This window comes from Somniosus microcephalus, chromosome 20 (assembly GCF_052327205.1).
Source record: "Somniosus microcephalus isolate GS21.2 chromosome 20, FLI_Smic_1.0, whole genome shotgun sequence".
NCBI classification, from domain to species: Eukaryota; Metazoa; Chordata; class Chondrichthyes; order Squaliformes; family Somniosidae; genus Somniosus; species Somniosus microcephalus.
In genome coordinates, this window is record NC_141006.1 from 46,711,982 (window position 1) to 46,728,687 (window position 16,706).

The 16,706-nt window shown below is 44.4% G+C and overlaps 1 protein-coding gene across 2 annotated transcripts in view; it reads left to right on the top strand.

Moving 5' to 3' along the window:
- Positions 1 to 16,706, top strand: part of LOC147103197 (grainyhead-like protein 3 homolog) — a 101,455-nt gene that overhangs the window by 22,855 nt on the left and 61,894 nt on the right. For both annotated transcript variants that reach the window (XM_085962597.1, XM_085962598.1), the window contains exons 2-3: positions 13,180 to 13,366; positions 14,951 to 15,021. In XM_085962597.1, coding sequence (XP_085818723.1) covers positions 13,180 to 13,366; positions 14,951 to 15,021 — 258 coding nt within the window. The remainder of the gene's footprint in view (positions 1 to 13,179; positions 13,367 to 14,950; positions 15,022 to 16,706) is intronic.

Below are 16,706 nucleotides of genomic sequence, written 5' to 3' on the forward strand. Positions count from 1 at the left end.
TGGTTTATGCGGATGGGCCAGTAATGGGTGGCAAGGTTTTTGTGGGGTCAGAAGGAGTGTTCATGCCCATTGCATCGGGGTCCTATAAATAGTGTAGGACCCCGATTAGCATATTAAAACTAGCTTCCCGCCCGGAATAGGTGGGCACTCCAGCCACCCATTTTCAGGACAGATCAAAAATGGTGGCTGGAGCAGCAGCAGCAGGAACGGGGCGGTAAGTGCTGCATGGCGATTTTTGGAGCGGTACCCTCTTGTTCCCTCCTGCCTAGCCAGGATGCTGAAAAATCACCCCCGTGATTTGTGTACTTTTACATATTGCATGTCCATGCGAGGTTATACGCAAGTGTTCCTTCAGTTGAGGAAGTAACAGTGGTGGATGACTGCTGAGCCAACTGATAAACAACACGATCTAAGTTGCATACGTGACTAACACAAAGCTTTTTGGACTCGTGCCAGGAGTGCCAATGCAGTGTCATTGCTGTCTGATCTTGCAGAGCAACGTAGTGACCCAGAATTTCCACTGATGTTACTGTCCCTGTTTCCATGCCTGACGGAGACCGTCTCCTCATGACCGCGATAGAGCTGCCTGAAATTAGAACCATGTGCCTCTCTCAGGTCTTTGAGCTCCTCCATGATGGATGTCCAAGCCATTCGGAACCGTCTTTGAGTATTTCTGGGATTTGAACCCTGAGGCATCCCTAGTAACATTCCTTTGTTTGAGCTATTACATTTGTATTGCATGAATTATCTACAACAAAATCACATGCAACTGCCATTTTGATTTTGGTTTGAACGTTCTCCAATATCAATGAAATTGACATATTACACATAAAAAGGGGGAATAAATAGCCCTAAATGTTTTAAAAGTTTAATTTTAACTCCCCACCCTTGCTTGACGGATGTAGGTGGAAGGTTGTTGTGTTTCGGTAATGACAATTGTTGCTCTTAATTGTTTTGAAGACTATCTCATTTCTGTACCAAAATCTGTAATACAGCAAGAGGGGCATTTGCTTAAAATTTATTTTGGATTGTGAATTGAAAATATTTCTACAATTTGGCTTTTCTGGTTTGATTTTTGGAATAGTCATTACCAGAAATTGACATAACAATATTTCTGCAGATGTGTTGCAAATAAAATTAAAGGGTGTACTGACATTCAAAACAGTCATTTGGTTCTCCAAGAGTTAAATCGCCAGGACACACATGTGGGCATTTGCTCATTGTTAGTGCTCATTAAAAAGGAGATGCTAGCCCAGATCTTCTGATTCGGTGTCTGGCAGGGGGCATTGGCCATTGGCTGAGCAAATCAAAATCACAGACACGCTGTCAACAATTTCCCATCCATTAAAACTAATGTAGGGAAATTCGTCGACTGCAAACCTGGGACTTCCGGATATGCGGCTTCCCTCTGGTAGTGCAAATGTGGAAAATCACCCTTGGTATCTTCTGATTCAATGATCAAAAGTGCTTTGTTTCATTGATTGGTTGTTTGGTTGATGGGGACTTGTTAAGTGCACTTAGATCTCTGTGGAGAGAAATATAATTTTCGTCTGCATCTGGTGTGAATCCCAGCTAACGCCACATTTGCATAATATTCTTGTTTGTATATTTTTATGTAGAATTGTCAATTGTAAATTTGCATGTGATAACTTTAAACTCATCTGAAAATATCTACTTCAAAAGAATTAAGAGGTTGAAAGATGGATCTTCAAACAGTTCAGTCAGACTACTTTAAATCTAGTGTAAGTATTTTAAGTATGCAGCTCTGGTAAAGGCAGATTATAGTAAAAGGCTCAGCTTCCAGATTGTAGGAGACAAAAATTGCTTATACTGCCCTTAATTGGTTCCACTCTTACCCATCCAATTATAGCCAGAGCATTTCCAGCAACGGCTTCTTTTCCTGCCCCCGCACCGTTACCTCTGGGGTCCCATAAAGTTCTATTTGTGGCTCTCTCTTCCTCATCTACAGGCTGCCCCTTGTTTACAGCATCTGAAGACATGGGGCTGGATTTTCATTCAGGAGTCGGGTAGGAGGCGGGACTACAACTTTTGGGGTTGTAGTCCCGCCTCCATCGAGATGTGGCCAATCCACGCGATTTTAACTTGATTGACCTTGTTGAGCCCGCCCAGCGGGCTCAGCAGGCCAATTAAGGGCCACCCAGCAACGGGTGACGTCACAGACTGAAATTTCATCTGTCAAGAGGTTTTGACAGATGAAATATCAGCGTTTCACAGCTGTTTGAAGCTGTCAAACACTGACAGTCTTACTTCTAACCTGAGTCCTTCTCCACAGACTCAGTTAGAAATCTCTCCTGCACAGAAAGCTGGAGGCTGTCACTTTTGACAGTTCGCAGCCATTCTGCTTTCTGTGCCGGTGAGATGAGGGACTCTTGAGACCTAAAGAAAGGAAGGCTGAAAAGGTAAGAAAAGGTAATTTAAACTTCTTTAATCACTTTAGACACACCAAACACACTTACCTTTGCACTCATGCACACATCACTCACCTGAACACCAACATCTCGACCCCTCCAAGTCCTTCAACCCGACGGCCCGCCTCGCAAACTTGGCGTGGTTTGGAGCCGTCAGAAATCCCACACTTCAAGAATGAAAATAGGGATTAGGCTAAAAACTGCCAGTTAACTACCTGTTAACAGGTAGTTAATTGGCACTAATCCCTTCCCGCCTCGGGTAGGCGGGTCCTAGTGCGGGGCAGGTACCCGCCTCCTTTGAAATTGGCATGGAGGCGGGTTGGGTGTGGGATTGGGTCGGGACCCCTGATTTTGGGATTTTTAACCCCCCCACATGCCTCCAATCCCGACTCCACGGCCCAATGAAAATCCTGCCCATGGAGTCAGCTTCCACATGTAGGCTGATGATACCCAGTTCTACTTCTCCACCACTTGTCTCAAACCCTCCACTAGCTCTATATTGTAAGACTGCTTATTGAACATCCAGTCTTGAATTGCCTGCAATTTCTTCCAGCTGAACACTGGGAAAACTGAAACCAATGACCTAGAAATTGCGGTCGGAGGCGTACCTCTGGAGTTCGCCTCCGACCCGCAAAACAATGACGAAAGTACTTCCTGGCATCCAGGCTGTGAAAAGTTGCAGTCTCGGGCCTCGAGATAGAGAGCAGCATAATGGCCCATGGATCCCAGGGATGCAGGCGGTTCAGAAGAGTACCTGGGATAACGTGGGCCCGATCTTCCAATGACAAAGAAGAATTCTATTCAATCATTTACGGAGGGAATCCCCCAATGATATGCAATGGAATCACCAAATCTAATTATTATACAATGTACAGAATTGGAATTTTATTCATAAGTTCCTTCATTGCACCGACCTCAATAAAAACTTATTTTTTTGATAATTTTATACACCATTAAGATTGGAAATTGGGCCAATATTTGCATAAATTCATTTAATACAGTGTATGTGCATAATTTAGGATATAAAAATTGTAGTGTATGTAACCGTCCACCTTTAAGAGAACTATTTTAAGGGTTGCACTATTTTATCTTGGCTGCTGTATACTGTAATACCGGTGGTGACCACACCGGTATATAAGTGCTGTGTAATGATTTATTGGGCAGTTCCGCCCTGACCTTCAACTAGTAAAGACCTGTTAAAGTTTACTCTTGTGGTCTGTGTAGTGATTCTCAATATAACACACAGACTTAACAGTGGTGACGAGTACGATCTTACCCTGCAGCAGAGATACATCCAAGGCAGTTTAACGGGCGTCGAGAGGAGGCATCTGCCCTCATCATTCTGCTGAGAGAAGACTCAGGTCTGCAGAGCAAAGGAAGAATTCTGACACGAAGCCTTCCATCAGCAACAGGCAGTGATCATCCCTTCTATCACGGTGGTGGGTAAGCCGATCAGCGACGAGAAGCCAGTCGGAAACGTTGACTGTGAAGTAGGGGAGGGAAAAACGGAGTATATAAGGGCGGAGAACTCGACCACGGCCGGGGAAAAGAGCCGGACAGAAGTCGGGGCCAGAGGCGCTGAGACTGGGGCAGTGTAAGGCACGGGAGCCGCGGTGATTGTAAACGCAGCCGGTGCGAAAGACCGGGCTGCAGGCGGGCTGGGAGACGCAACAGCGTCGAGAAAGAGCTCGACCGCGACCGGTGAAAAAGGCCGGGCGGCTACCGAGGCCGCGAGGCGCAGCGACCGGGTCAGCGTAAGGCGCGGGAGAAAATAAAAAATAAATAAATAAATAAAAAACCGCGGAGAACTCAGCCGCAGCCGGGGGAAAGGACCGGACTGCAAGAGGGGCTGGGAGGCACGATTGAAAACCGCTGGGGAGGGCGAACGCAGCAATACGGCAACCGCCATTACAGCCAGCGGGGGAGAAAGGCAAATGCGGGAAGCCGCCATTTTCGGAGGCGGGGGAAGAAGACAAGCGCGGGAAACCGCCATTTTGTAAAAGAAAAAAAAAAAAAAATTCTTTTGTTTCTCAAGAAGATCGCGAGGATGCCTAAGCGTGGTAACATCAACGATTTCGATCCCGATGTTGAAGATTGGGCCATGTATGTAGAACGCATAGAGGTATATTGTAAGGCAAATAAAATATCAGATGAAGATAAAGCACTAACCTTACTAAACTCAATGGGTGCGAAGACATACGGGCTATTGAAGCATCTTCTATCACCAGCTAAACCGGCGGATCAGACTTTCGCTAATATTGTTGCTGTCCTGAAGAATCATTTGAACCCCACACCGCTGATGTTAGCGGAATGATTTAAATTTTATGCGAGAACGCAACTGAAAGCGGAAAGCAACGCGGAGTATTTAATTGAACTGCGTAAGCTAGCAAAATACTGTCAGTTTGGGGAAAGCCTGACAGAGGCACTGAGAGACAAATTCGTGTGTGGATTGTCGAAAGAAGGAACACAAAAGCGGTTGCTTGAAGAGAATGATCTTACACTTGATAAGGCTGTCACTATTGCAGCATTGCACGAAGCCGCAGCGAGAGGCACCGCGGAAATGCAGCTGAAGGCAGCGGTACTCAGCGTAGATCAAATGGCTTCGGGTACAACGAAATGTTATCGTTGTGGGAAGACAACACACGATCAGAACCAATGCTGGTTTAAAAACCAGGAATGTAGAAAATGTGGCAAGCTTGGTCACATAGCTAAAGTATGCCGGTCAGGAAAGAAGACCAGCAACAAAAAGTCACCACAGGAAAAGTGCAGAAAGGTACATAAGGTGGCTGAGAAGAGTTCGGATGAACAGAATTCAGATTCAGACTCCAACAGCAAGGAACTGGGTAGTCTGAGAATTCACAACGTGAGTAAGGAAGCTGACCAACAAACTATCTGGGTCACACTGCAGATAGCAGGAGTCCAAGTGAAGATGGAATTGGACACCGGATCGGCGTTGACGGTCATGAATAAGCAAGATTACAAAAAGTCATTCAAACATATTCCCCTACGGGATACGGAGATAGTATTGCAGACATACACGGGGCAAAAAGTATACCCCATCGGAAAGATAAAAGTCAAGGTGATACACAAGGGCAAAGAACACCAAGGAATGGACTTATATGTACTACCTGAGGGAGGTCCACCACTTCTGGGATGGGAGTGGATCAGGAAAATAAATATGGACTGGCACTCCCTAAACGCAATAACGGGAGATTCCGGAAAAAGAAAAGATGTCAAACCTGCACGATTGTCCAGAATATTGGATGAGGACATATGCAGCAGTGACAGTGACAAAGCAGAGAGTGAGAACTCGGTGAAGACAATCAGCTCAGACCCTGGAACTGATGATGGTAAGACCAGCCCATGTGCAAAAGACAAGTCTAAAATGGACTTGCAGACTAATGATGGAAAAACGAAGGAGTGTATAAATGCTTCAGGAGAGAACAAAGTATCAGAACAGAATTCCACTGAACAACAACAACATAGTTTGACAGAGAATTCTGAGTCTGTCCAGTCTACAGACATGCACATTTCTGAGGAACACCGGGCTCGAACTCAACTCAATCTCAAACTACAACAGCAATTAGAACAAATGATTCGCCGTTTTGAGCAAGAGATGAATGCAAAGAAAAAGTTCTTTGACACAGAGTTGGAGAATCTGGGAAGACAGCAGAAGCAGCTGATTGAGAAAATGGAGCAGGAACACACAAACCGTCTGCGTGAGGAGGCCAAACGAATCAAAGCTGATTCAGTTTCTGAAGGTGCGTGCCCTAATCTGGTGGAGCAGGATGTTCAGCAACTGAAGGCGCTTGTTAGCAGGTTGCAGGCAGGAAAGGCTGATTTGGTTGCCATGAATTCCGAGCTCCTACTGAAGTTGGGTGCAGCATCACCGGACAATTCATTTGTTGAAATTCGAACGGTGGAGGCTGCGGATGATGGCGAATTAAAAGCAACAAAGGACCCCCAGTGCAAGGTTACAAACAGCCCTGCAGCCTATACGTCAAAAACACATGACGACGATACTGGGAAACGTCTGATGTCAGAAGAGTTAACGGTCAGCCAACTCCTTCATATGCTGAGGGACAAGACTCTGAAATTGGAAAAACTTGAACACGAGCTTCAACCTTCAAAGGAAAGGGTTTCGGAGCTCTCAAAAGTTATTGAAACAGCTGAGGTTGCAACACAGACTGAGAAGATTGCAGCAGAGCAGCCCTTGGATGCCAAGAGTACGCTGACTCACGTCAATGTAGAACAACAGAACGCTGAAACAGCTGCTCCAGTAGAGGGATTGAATAGTCCGAACAATCAATCTCCGAATGAAGTTGAAGTATTGAAATCACAAGTGATGTCATTAGTAAAAGACTTGCAGGAAGCCCAGAAAAAGCTGGATGAAGCTGAACACATGAAGAAGTCTCTTCAGGAGAGATGTCTGGATTTGGAACAAAAGTTGGATAATGTCCAGCTGGGCATGGAGGAGATGAGGCAACTTAAGTTTTCCAATGAAAAGCTGAAGCTGCAAGGGGAAAGCTTACAGTCAGAACAAAAAATTGAGCAGATGAACTTAGCAGATGAAAAATTGAAATTGGCAGAGGCAAAAGCTGAAGTGATGGAGGAAACAGAAGACAATAGAAAAGAAGCAGAAGATGATGACTCATCTGAACCATTATCACCCCTACCAGGTCACGCACGTGGTCCCTCCGAACTGAGCCAAATCAGTCTGGAAGTAGGAAAACTTCCCAAGGTACTCAAGCCTTTAGAAGTCAGCAATGCTGGTTCTGAAGTTAAGAAAGTTCAAGCTGTTAAGTCCAGTGAAGGACTATTAGATGAGTCACCCCAGCAACGAGAACCTACTACACCACCGAGAACTACTACACCACCGAGGCGTTATCCGGACCGAGTCAGGAGGCGCAGGAGGCGCCCCCTCAGAGACTGAATCTGTGAACTGTTTTACATGAAGTTGTGTATATATGTTATGATGTTATGTTTAATGGGGAATATATACTGTTAAGCTAAAAAGGGAGGATTGTAGTGTATGTAACCGTCCACCTTTAAGAGAACTATTTTAAGGGTTGCACTATTTTATCTTGGCTGCTGTATACTGTAATACCGGTGGTGACCACACCGGTATATAAGTGCTGTGTAATGATTTATTGGGCAGTTCCGCCCTGACCTTCAACTAGTAAAGACCTGTTAAAGTTTACTCTTGTGGTCTGTGTAGTGATTCTCAATATAACACACAGACTTAACAAAAATGTTTAATTTAAGCCTTAGATATCCCCTTACGCTGATGCAAACAAGCCCTACGCTGATGCAAACAGGCCCATGCCTGCTTGCATCAACCGTAAGACTTATCACAGAATCACAGAAACCCCACAGTGCAGATAGAGGCCATTTCGGCCCATCGAGCCTGCACCGACACATATCCCACCTGATCCCCGTAACCCCTACACCAACACCAACACCAACACATATCCCACCCTATCCCTGTAACCCCACGTATTTAATCCCCCTAACACTAAGGGTCAATTTATCATAGCCAATCAACCTAACCCGCAAATCTTATGTGGGCAATTGCTGAGCAAATAGCTCAACTCTGCACCAGCGATTGCTTTTTGGGACCCCCTGCGGATGGCCTGTCAAGCCGTAAGTTCCAGATTTCGCGCAAGGGCATGCAGAAATCCGAAACTTGTGGGGCATTTCAAAAGGAATATGGCAGCATACCCTGAGAGTACGCCATCACAGGCACCGCAATTTCAGGACCATTGCCTTCAGCCCTCACCACAAACCTTGGCCACCAATTCCATTCTCCTCCCATGCCACTGTTTCAAGTTAAACCAGACTTCTCAATCAAAATATATTAAAGCTATATAGAGTGGACAATATAGATTCACCAGGAGGATGTCAGGGATATGAAACTACAGTTATGAGGAGAGGATTGAGATACCGGGAATATTTCCATTGAAACAAAGAAGTCGATGTGGATATTTGATAGAGGTTTTTCAAATTATGAAGGGTTTTGATAAGAGTGCATTAAGGGAGTTAGTGACAAGCGATTACCAATTTAAAATTGTCACTGAGAGTGATAAGAGATTGGGAGAAATTTGTTTACACTGTGGAACATGGAATGCTTTGCCACAAGGAGTAGTTAAGGAAGAAACTATTGCAATGCTTAAGGGAGAATTGGATAAATATTTAAAGCCAAAGGGGATTTAGGACTATGGGGGGAAAGAGTATAGAGCAGTGGGATTAGTTTTGGATTGCTCGAGCAAAGAGCTGGTAAACTCACGAAGGGCCAAATGGCTTAATTCTGTGCCATAATCTTATTGAATGTCGGAGCAGGCTCGAAGGGCCATAATGACCTTCTCTTGCCCTATTTCTTAAGTTCTTATAAACTTTTATGGGTCAATGGATTATTATTAATATAAATTAAACTATATTGCCTAAAATAAATTACTTCATTGGAGAGTAAAATCGGATGGAATGTAAAACCAGCAGTCAGCCCAAGCCTGTCAGATTCCAGTCGGGCGAGTTCAGTTAAAACCACCTCCACTGCAGCTGGGGTTTTCTGCTTGTACGATCTCCAGTCTTCGATTTTCCTCTGATTTATTTTAAGGGACAGGATTATCAAGGGCTAGCAAGAGCACAAGCAGAAAATGTGGCCAATGTGCCTGTTGGTATCCTTGGGGCTGTTAATCAGATGCTCATGGAAACAAGCTCGGGCCATTAAAGTGTGTGCCTTTAGGAGAGAGCAAAACAATTGCGGGAAATAATTTGGGTAGCTAAAAGTTATCCTTTTTCAGCATGACTTAAGTAGATAATTTAAAACATTACAAAAATGGAACTGTTTCATTTGACTTCATGTTCTAGTTTTGAGGGATTAGATGGAGCAGTGAATTACACCTCTCATCACTGGGAAATGGATTCAAACCCAGCCCAGACAATGGGGTCGATTTTGTCGAACCTGTCGGGAAGAAGGCAGGACTTCCCCTTTCGGGTTTCTGATCCGTCTACTTCGACGTCCGACCAATCCGCGCGATTTTCCATTGATTGACCTTGTTGAGCCCGCCCAGCGGGCTCAGCAGGCCAATTAAGGGCCACCCAGCAACAGGTGACGTCACAGACTGAAATTTCATCTGTCAAGATTTCTGACAGATGAAATATCAGTGTTTTACAGCTGTTTGAAGCTGTCAAACACTGACAGTCTGATTTCTAACATGAGTCCTTCTGCGCAGACTCATTTAGAAATCTCAGCAGCACTAAAAGCTGAAGGCTGTCACTTTTGACAGATCGCAGCCGTTCAGCTTTAATTACCGGCTGAGTGCTGCGCTCCCGACGGCTACAGGAAGAAAGGCTGTTAAGGTAAGTACAGGTAAGTAAAAGTTCTTTACATACTTTAGACACACCAAACACACTTACCTTTACACTCATGCACCCATCACTCACCTGAGCACCGACATCACGACCCCTCCAACTCATTCAACCCGACGGCCCGCTGCTCTAACCTGGCGTGGTTTGGAGCCATCGGGAAACCCACACGAAACCCCTCAAAATGGGGATTAGGCTAAAAACTGCCTGTTAACTACCTGTTAACAGGCAGTTAATTGGCACTAATCCCTTCCCGCCTGGTTTCGGCGGGTCCCAGTGCGGGGCAGGTACCCGCCGCCCCTGAAACTTACGTGGGGCGGGGTTTTGGGCGGGATGGTGTCGGGACCCCCAAAGTCGGGATTTCCCCCCCCCCACATGCCTGAAATCCCGCCTGACGGCGCCCCAAAAATCTAGCCCAATGACTTTCCTTCTCTGGCTATAATGATTTCTAAGTGAATTCAGGTGTTTAATTCACTTCCTAATGGGCACACAGCTATAGCGCAAAACTGCAGAATTTAGTTTTAATTAGGAACGTTTTGCTTAAATAGGCCTTATAGTATTTAGGAATATGAATGTTGCACTATTGTACTGATGAATACTCCTCCGAGCTTGGGGTGAAGGCACATTGTTGAACCAGAGTAGCAAAGCTTTACCCTGTATCTGATGTGTATTGTAACTTGCCCGGTAATGGTACTGGTTCTGATAGCACAAATTGAAAATGTATCCCACTAGCACAGGAACCCTCACCTTTTGATGAACAGAAAGTTCACCTCAAAAAGTTTCCTTCGCTTGGCATTACTACAAACATGAACATGATCTGTTCCCAGCCTCAGTCTCTCTAATTCTCCAGCCATATAGAGGAATCAGATATAGTTATCAATGTACTGTATTCATATTGTATACTGTGTAATGACTATGAACATGTCACAGAAGCAGAGTCAGCTTCAAGAGATGGGACACACAGCTGGAATAGTGATGTGGCATAGCTGGGAGATGACAACCTGTCAGAGAGAGAAGTAACACTCCTTCACTTCTTTTGGAAAGCCAAACTGAGCGTTTTCAAAAAACAAATCGACCACTGGGGGCTTTTCTCTAAAGCGCTCACCCCTAGCCAAACAATAGCGCCTTTTTTGCGATTTTAACTCCTCTCCTTAGATCCCCAATTTAAAAAGATCTGTAACCATATTCAACATTTCTTGAATTTGGTAGAAATGTGTTATTTTGCATATTGGGTTATGTTGGGTTTCAAATTCTTACAAACCGTACGACCAGATTTAGGAACAGCTTCTTTCCCAGGGCTGTCATCCTACTGAACTCCACAAATAAACACTAAAGCCTGCACATCTGCCGATGCACTTTATTATGGTCATATTTATGCTAATATATATGTACAAATGTATGTTGAAATGTTTAAGTGTCCTAATCCAAATTGTACACTCTCGGGAGCCGCAAGCCTACATTTCGTTGTACTGCACTTGTGCACTAACAATGACAATAAAAGTTGATTTGATTTTGATTTGATTTAATCTACTGCAAAAACCCCATTATCTATCACTTTAAAATAGAAAAAAAAGCCTATTTACAAACTAACTACCCAAAGGAGGAAGAATCTCAGCGACAACTCAACATGCACGTTTATGGTCGGAATGTGCAGGAATTATTTTCCCGATGCTAATTAGCAGAATGCGATTGTTTTACCACAAGCCAATTTGGTACGATGTAAGGCAACACCTTTACGAGGAATGTGATGTGTTAATTCTGGATGAGACACAGGAATGAAACCATTATCTCAGAAAGATCAAAGTCTTGCAGGTAGCATATTCTGAGGGTATTTCATATTTTTCTTTGAGAAGTAGATTGTTGGGCAAGATTGTTGATCGAAGCTTGAGAAAAACAAAATGCTGGAGTGCAGCAAGGAGCCCTGTAGTTAAAATGTCACTGAGGGGTGTGACAGGGCTTGGCTATTGTGCTGCATTTTAAAAATAGCAAGGAGAATAAACAATATTGAAATGAAGCAGGTTATCAACACTGGAGCCATTAGTGTCATTCAAGCAAGCATTGACAAATAGATCTGACTACTCAAAATTATTATTTTTTGGATGAATGATAACACTTTATAGCTGTACTTTTGTTAATTATTCCTTAATTTCTGACAATTGTTGAAGTCCTCTGTCCTCTATTCATTTTCGATTAGATAATGCTACATCTTTTACAGCACATTCACAGCCGTTCTTAGTTTTTAAATCAGCCTTTTTAACGGTCTAACCACATTGGCCATGGACACTGTGCTGGCACCCAGCCGTATATATCGCCTCCTGCCCCAGTGCCTTCATGAGGAAAGGACATGCTCATCAGAATCTGATGGCATTCAGCTTGTACCTTGGTCAATTTGGGAATGACTCATTCCCTGGATTTCTGGGTACACTGAAGACACCGTTGGACTCAGCAGCCAATTCAGAAATCTGTGAAATCAGGGATTTTTCCCCTCGCTATTACTTAAACATAGAAACATAGATGATAGGAGCAGGAGTAGGCCATTCAGCCCCTTGAGCCTGCTCTGCCAGTCAATGAGATCATGGCTGATCATCCAAATTCAGTACCCTGTCCCTGCCTTCTCTCCATATCCCTAAATCCCTTTAGCCTTAAGAAATATATCTAACTCCTTCTTGAATATATTTAATGAATTGGCCTCAACTGCCTTCTGTGGTAGAGAATTCCACAGGTTCACCACTCTCTGGGTGAAGAAATTCCTCCTCATCTCTGTCCTAAATGGCTTACCCCTTATCCTTAGACTGTGACCCCTGGTTCTGGACTCCCTGGCCATCGGGAACATCCTTCCTGCATCTAGTCTGTCTAGTCCTGTTAGAATTTTATAAGTTTCAATGAGATCCCCTCTCATTCTTCTAAACTCCAGCGAGTATAAGCCCAATCGACCCAATCTCTCCTCATACGTCATTTCTGCCATCCCAGGTATCAGCCTGGTGAATCTTCGCTGCACTCCCTCCATGGCAAGAACATCCTTCCTCAGATAAGGCGACCAAAACTGCACATAATACTCAAGATGTGGTCTCACCAAGGCCCTGTACAACTGCAGCAAGATCTTATCGGTCACGTAACTTTAGCTCTAACCTGCTCTTGAGCTGTCTGCTAGGAAGTATGAACAATGACCCTTTCCAATTTTGTTCTCCTGTGTGTGGCTGAGTCCAGGATCTCTGTAACTGGGGGGAAATCGAGCCTGTGGCACCACATGTTGGTGCACCGTGCCACTCCCCTTAAGTAATTGTTTTCTGTATTTGTCACCTCATTCACAAACAGCCATTTTAGTTTTGTCCCAATGATATCCGGTTACTTGGTTTTCACTGTAACTCTGATTCATTTATTTCAGTATGAGGCCTGTGATGGTGCTCCACAATGAAGGAGTCAACTTCCAATTACATTCTGTCAGCAATGAGGATGAAGCTTGGAAAAACTACCTGGAAAATCCATTAACTGCAGCAACAAAGGCCATGATGAGCATCAATGGTGATGATGAAAGTGTAGCTGCATTGAGTTTTCTCTATGACTATTACAAGGTATTTGTTTTGATTGGAAGGTGTGTGATCAAAGGGACAAGTTTATTTTGTATGAAACAAGTTTTTACCTTAGTAACAAAATCTCAATTCAAGGATCACTCTGCTTTCTGTACAGCATCAGAATGACTAACATGACATGACACGAGAATAATTTTGCAAATTTTGAGTTCCTCCCTTTTTTTTGTGATTCTATATAGTTCCATTAGCTCACTGCCTCCACACCCTCCTTTATTGGAAGGGTAGGGCAGTCCAAACAGTGAATATTTACACTAATGGCACCAAATCGTCCCGTGACCTATTTGGCAAGAAGCACGGACTGCTCAAATCAGTTCCCTTAGGGTTTATTTGAACATGAATATCAAATTAGACTATGATTTTAACTTAAGTTCCCTTGTCAACATTTCAATGCTCTAAAGCCAATGAAACTCAAACACTTAGAGAACTTTTCTATTTTCCATTCAATAACCAAATTGAAATATAAATGATCAAAAGAGTGATTTTCTCGCTTTCCAAACATCAAGTGGCACAGTGGGAACTACCAACTTAAGCTTCTGCTGTAGTGTATGTTCCCAGATGAAATTAAATGTTCTCCTTCATTGCAGCACTTTACTAAAAATCCCTAAGCTGACTGGTGGGCTAGTTTTTATTTTGTTGCTTTTGGTCTGAAAGTCCTTTTGGTCATCAAAAGGTTACTCCTTGTGGTGGCTCAGCAAATGACTGAGAAACTCATAGATACACCAGACAACCTACGTAAATGTATACCAGGGCTGCTATGTGATTATTTGCTCTCTTTAAATCAGGGGAGAGAGACTTGAATGCAGGGAAGTGAAGAGAGGCTCTGGAAAGTCAACAACAACAACTTGTATTTATAGAGCGCCTTTAATGTAGTAAAACATCCCAAGGCACTTCACAGGAGTATTATAAGACAAAAAAATTTAACACCAAGCCACATAAGGAGAAATTAGGGCAGGTGACCAAAAGCTTGGTCAAAGAGGTAGGTTTTAAGGAGGGTCTTAAAGGAGGAAAGAGAGGCAGTGAGGCGGAGAGGTTTGGGGAGGGAATTCCAGAGCTTAGGGCCTAGGCAGCTGAAGGAGCGATTAAAATCAGGGATGCTCAAGAGGGCAGAACTAGAGGAGTGCAGATATCTCGGGGGGGTTGCGGGCCTGGAGGAGATTACAGAGATATGGAGGGGTGAGGCCATGGAGGGATTTGAAAACAAGTATGAGAATTTTGAAATCGAAATGTTGCTTAACCGGGAGCACTTGAGACGTGCATATTGAACAACAACAACTTGCATTAGAGAAACGTTAACATCACTATAAAATGTGCTCCAATATTCCTATAAACATGAAGGAACCCACGTAAATAGTCTATTATCTCATTCTTAAAAGTAAGATAATATCAAGTCATTCAATTTACAGTAACTGATGTGAACAAGCTGTCCTAACTAAGTATGTGTTATTCTACAATTACTATAGGTAGTTCAAACTGATTCCTGGTGATTGATGCAATTTTTTGCCAGTCTGAACAGTTTGATGGTTTCCCATGTTCAGTTTTTTTAATGTGATGTTACTTCTTTTAAAGGTCCCAAAGCAGGAAAGAATTCTATTGCCTGGAAAAGTATCTTGCCCGTGTGAACCGAATTTATTAAAGAGGTATGAGATATGTTTAGACCTTGATGTTTCTTTTTCCACTGACTGGCCACGTCATATTTTACTCAATTGAAGATGGAAGAAAACAACACTGGACTGAATTCCCCTGAGGGCAAATACTTTTTCCATTTTCCATCTCAAGTGGCCTTCATCTGTAAGAACAGGGCATTTTCTTCATTTTCAGTGCAGACAAAAATGTGCAAGAAGTGAACCCCTGTCTCAGAGCCAGAATCAAGACAATGGGCTCAATTTTGTCAATGGGGAGCTTTTGGAGGCAGGACTCCCACTTTTTGGGTTGTATCCCTGCCTCCATCGACTTGTGGCCAACCCACGCTATTTTCCCTTGATTGACCTTGTTAAGCCCGCCCAGTGGGCTCAGCAGGCCAATTAAGGGACACCTGGTTACTGGTGACATCAGCGATTGACATTTCATCTGTCAAGAGCTTTTGACAGATGAAAAATCAGCGTTTGACAGCTCTGTGAAGCTGTCAAACACTGACAATTTGTCTTCTAACTTGAGTCCTTCTACTCAGACTCAGTTAGTGAGCTCTCCAGACCAGAAAGCAAAGGCTGCAGCTTTTGACAGTTCAGCGGCCATTCTGCTTTCTGTGCTGGTGAACTGAGGGACTCCCGAGAACTGAAGGAAGGAAGCCTGCAGGAGAAAGTAAAGGTAAGTAAAATTTATTAAAACACTTTACACTTACCTCACACACTTACCTCTGCACACATGCACCCATCACTCACCTGCACAACGGACATCTCGACCCCTCCAACCCCTGCAGACCGACGGTCAGCCTCGCTAACTTGGCGTGGTTCAGAGCCGTCGGACAGCCCACACTTCAGGGCTAAAAATAGGGATTAGGCAAAAAACTGCCTGTTAACAGGCAGTTAATTGGCACTAATCCCCTTCCTGCCTCAGGGAGGCGGCTCCCAGCACAGGTCGGGTACCCGCCCCCTGGGACATTGGCACGAAGGCGGGTTGGGGCGGGATGGGCTCCTGCCCCCCCGATCCTGCAATTTTCCCACTACTCCCACCACCAAACCCACTTCCTCGGGGCATGGAAAATCGAGCCCAATGTCTCAAAACCACTAAAATGGCAGCATACCATTTTTTCACCTCTGCGCCTATTTCGAAGATAATTGGGTATGGCAGAGTGCGCCTGTCAGCCGCCCAATAGTTCCCAGCAGGAGGCTCGGTCTATGTTAGTATTTGGCTGGCGGGCTGCGGACGGAAAACCATTCCCCCGGGGCAGCCTATTGGCTGCCACAATGTTGGGTGGTCCCTCCGGCTGGGAAGAAGGTGAGGATGGGGAGGATCCAACCTCAGAAGTGGTGGGACCAGGTGCGGCAGTGGCCTAGGCTGGTTTTGTGAACACTCCTGCTCCTCCCGGCCCCACAAAAATCCAGTAAAACTTACCTATGGGCTCATCTTTGTCTCCAAATCCGTAACTTTCCTAAAATGGCAGTTGGGGTCCTATGTACGTCCCCACAAGGAAAGTAAAAGAAAACATACCTTAAAGAACCTTTTCTGGTCCCTGATCCTCTTCCCACTCTCTTGACCTAGTAGGAAATCGTTCATCACCCCTGTGCTCGCTGACCTACATTGGCTCCCGGTTAAGCAGCGCCTCGATTTCAAAATTCTCATTCTTGTTTTCAGATCCCTCCATGGCCTCGCCCCATCCCTATCT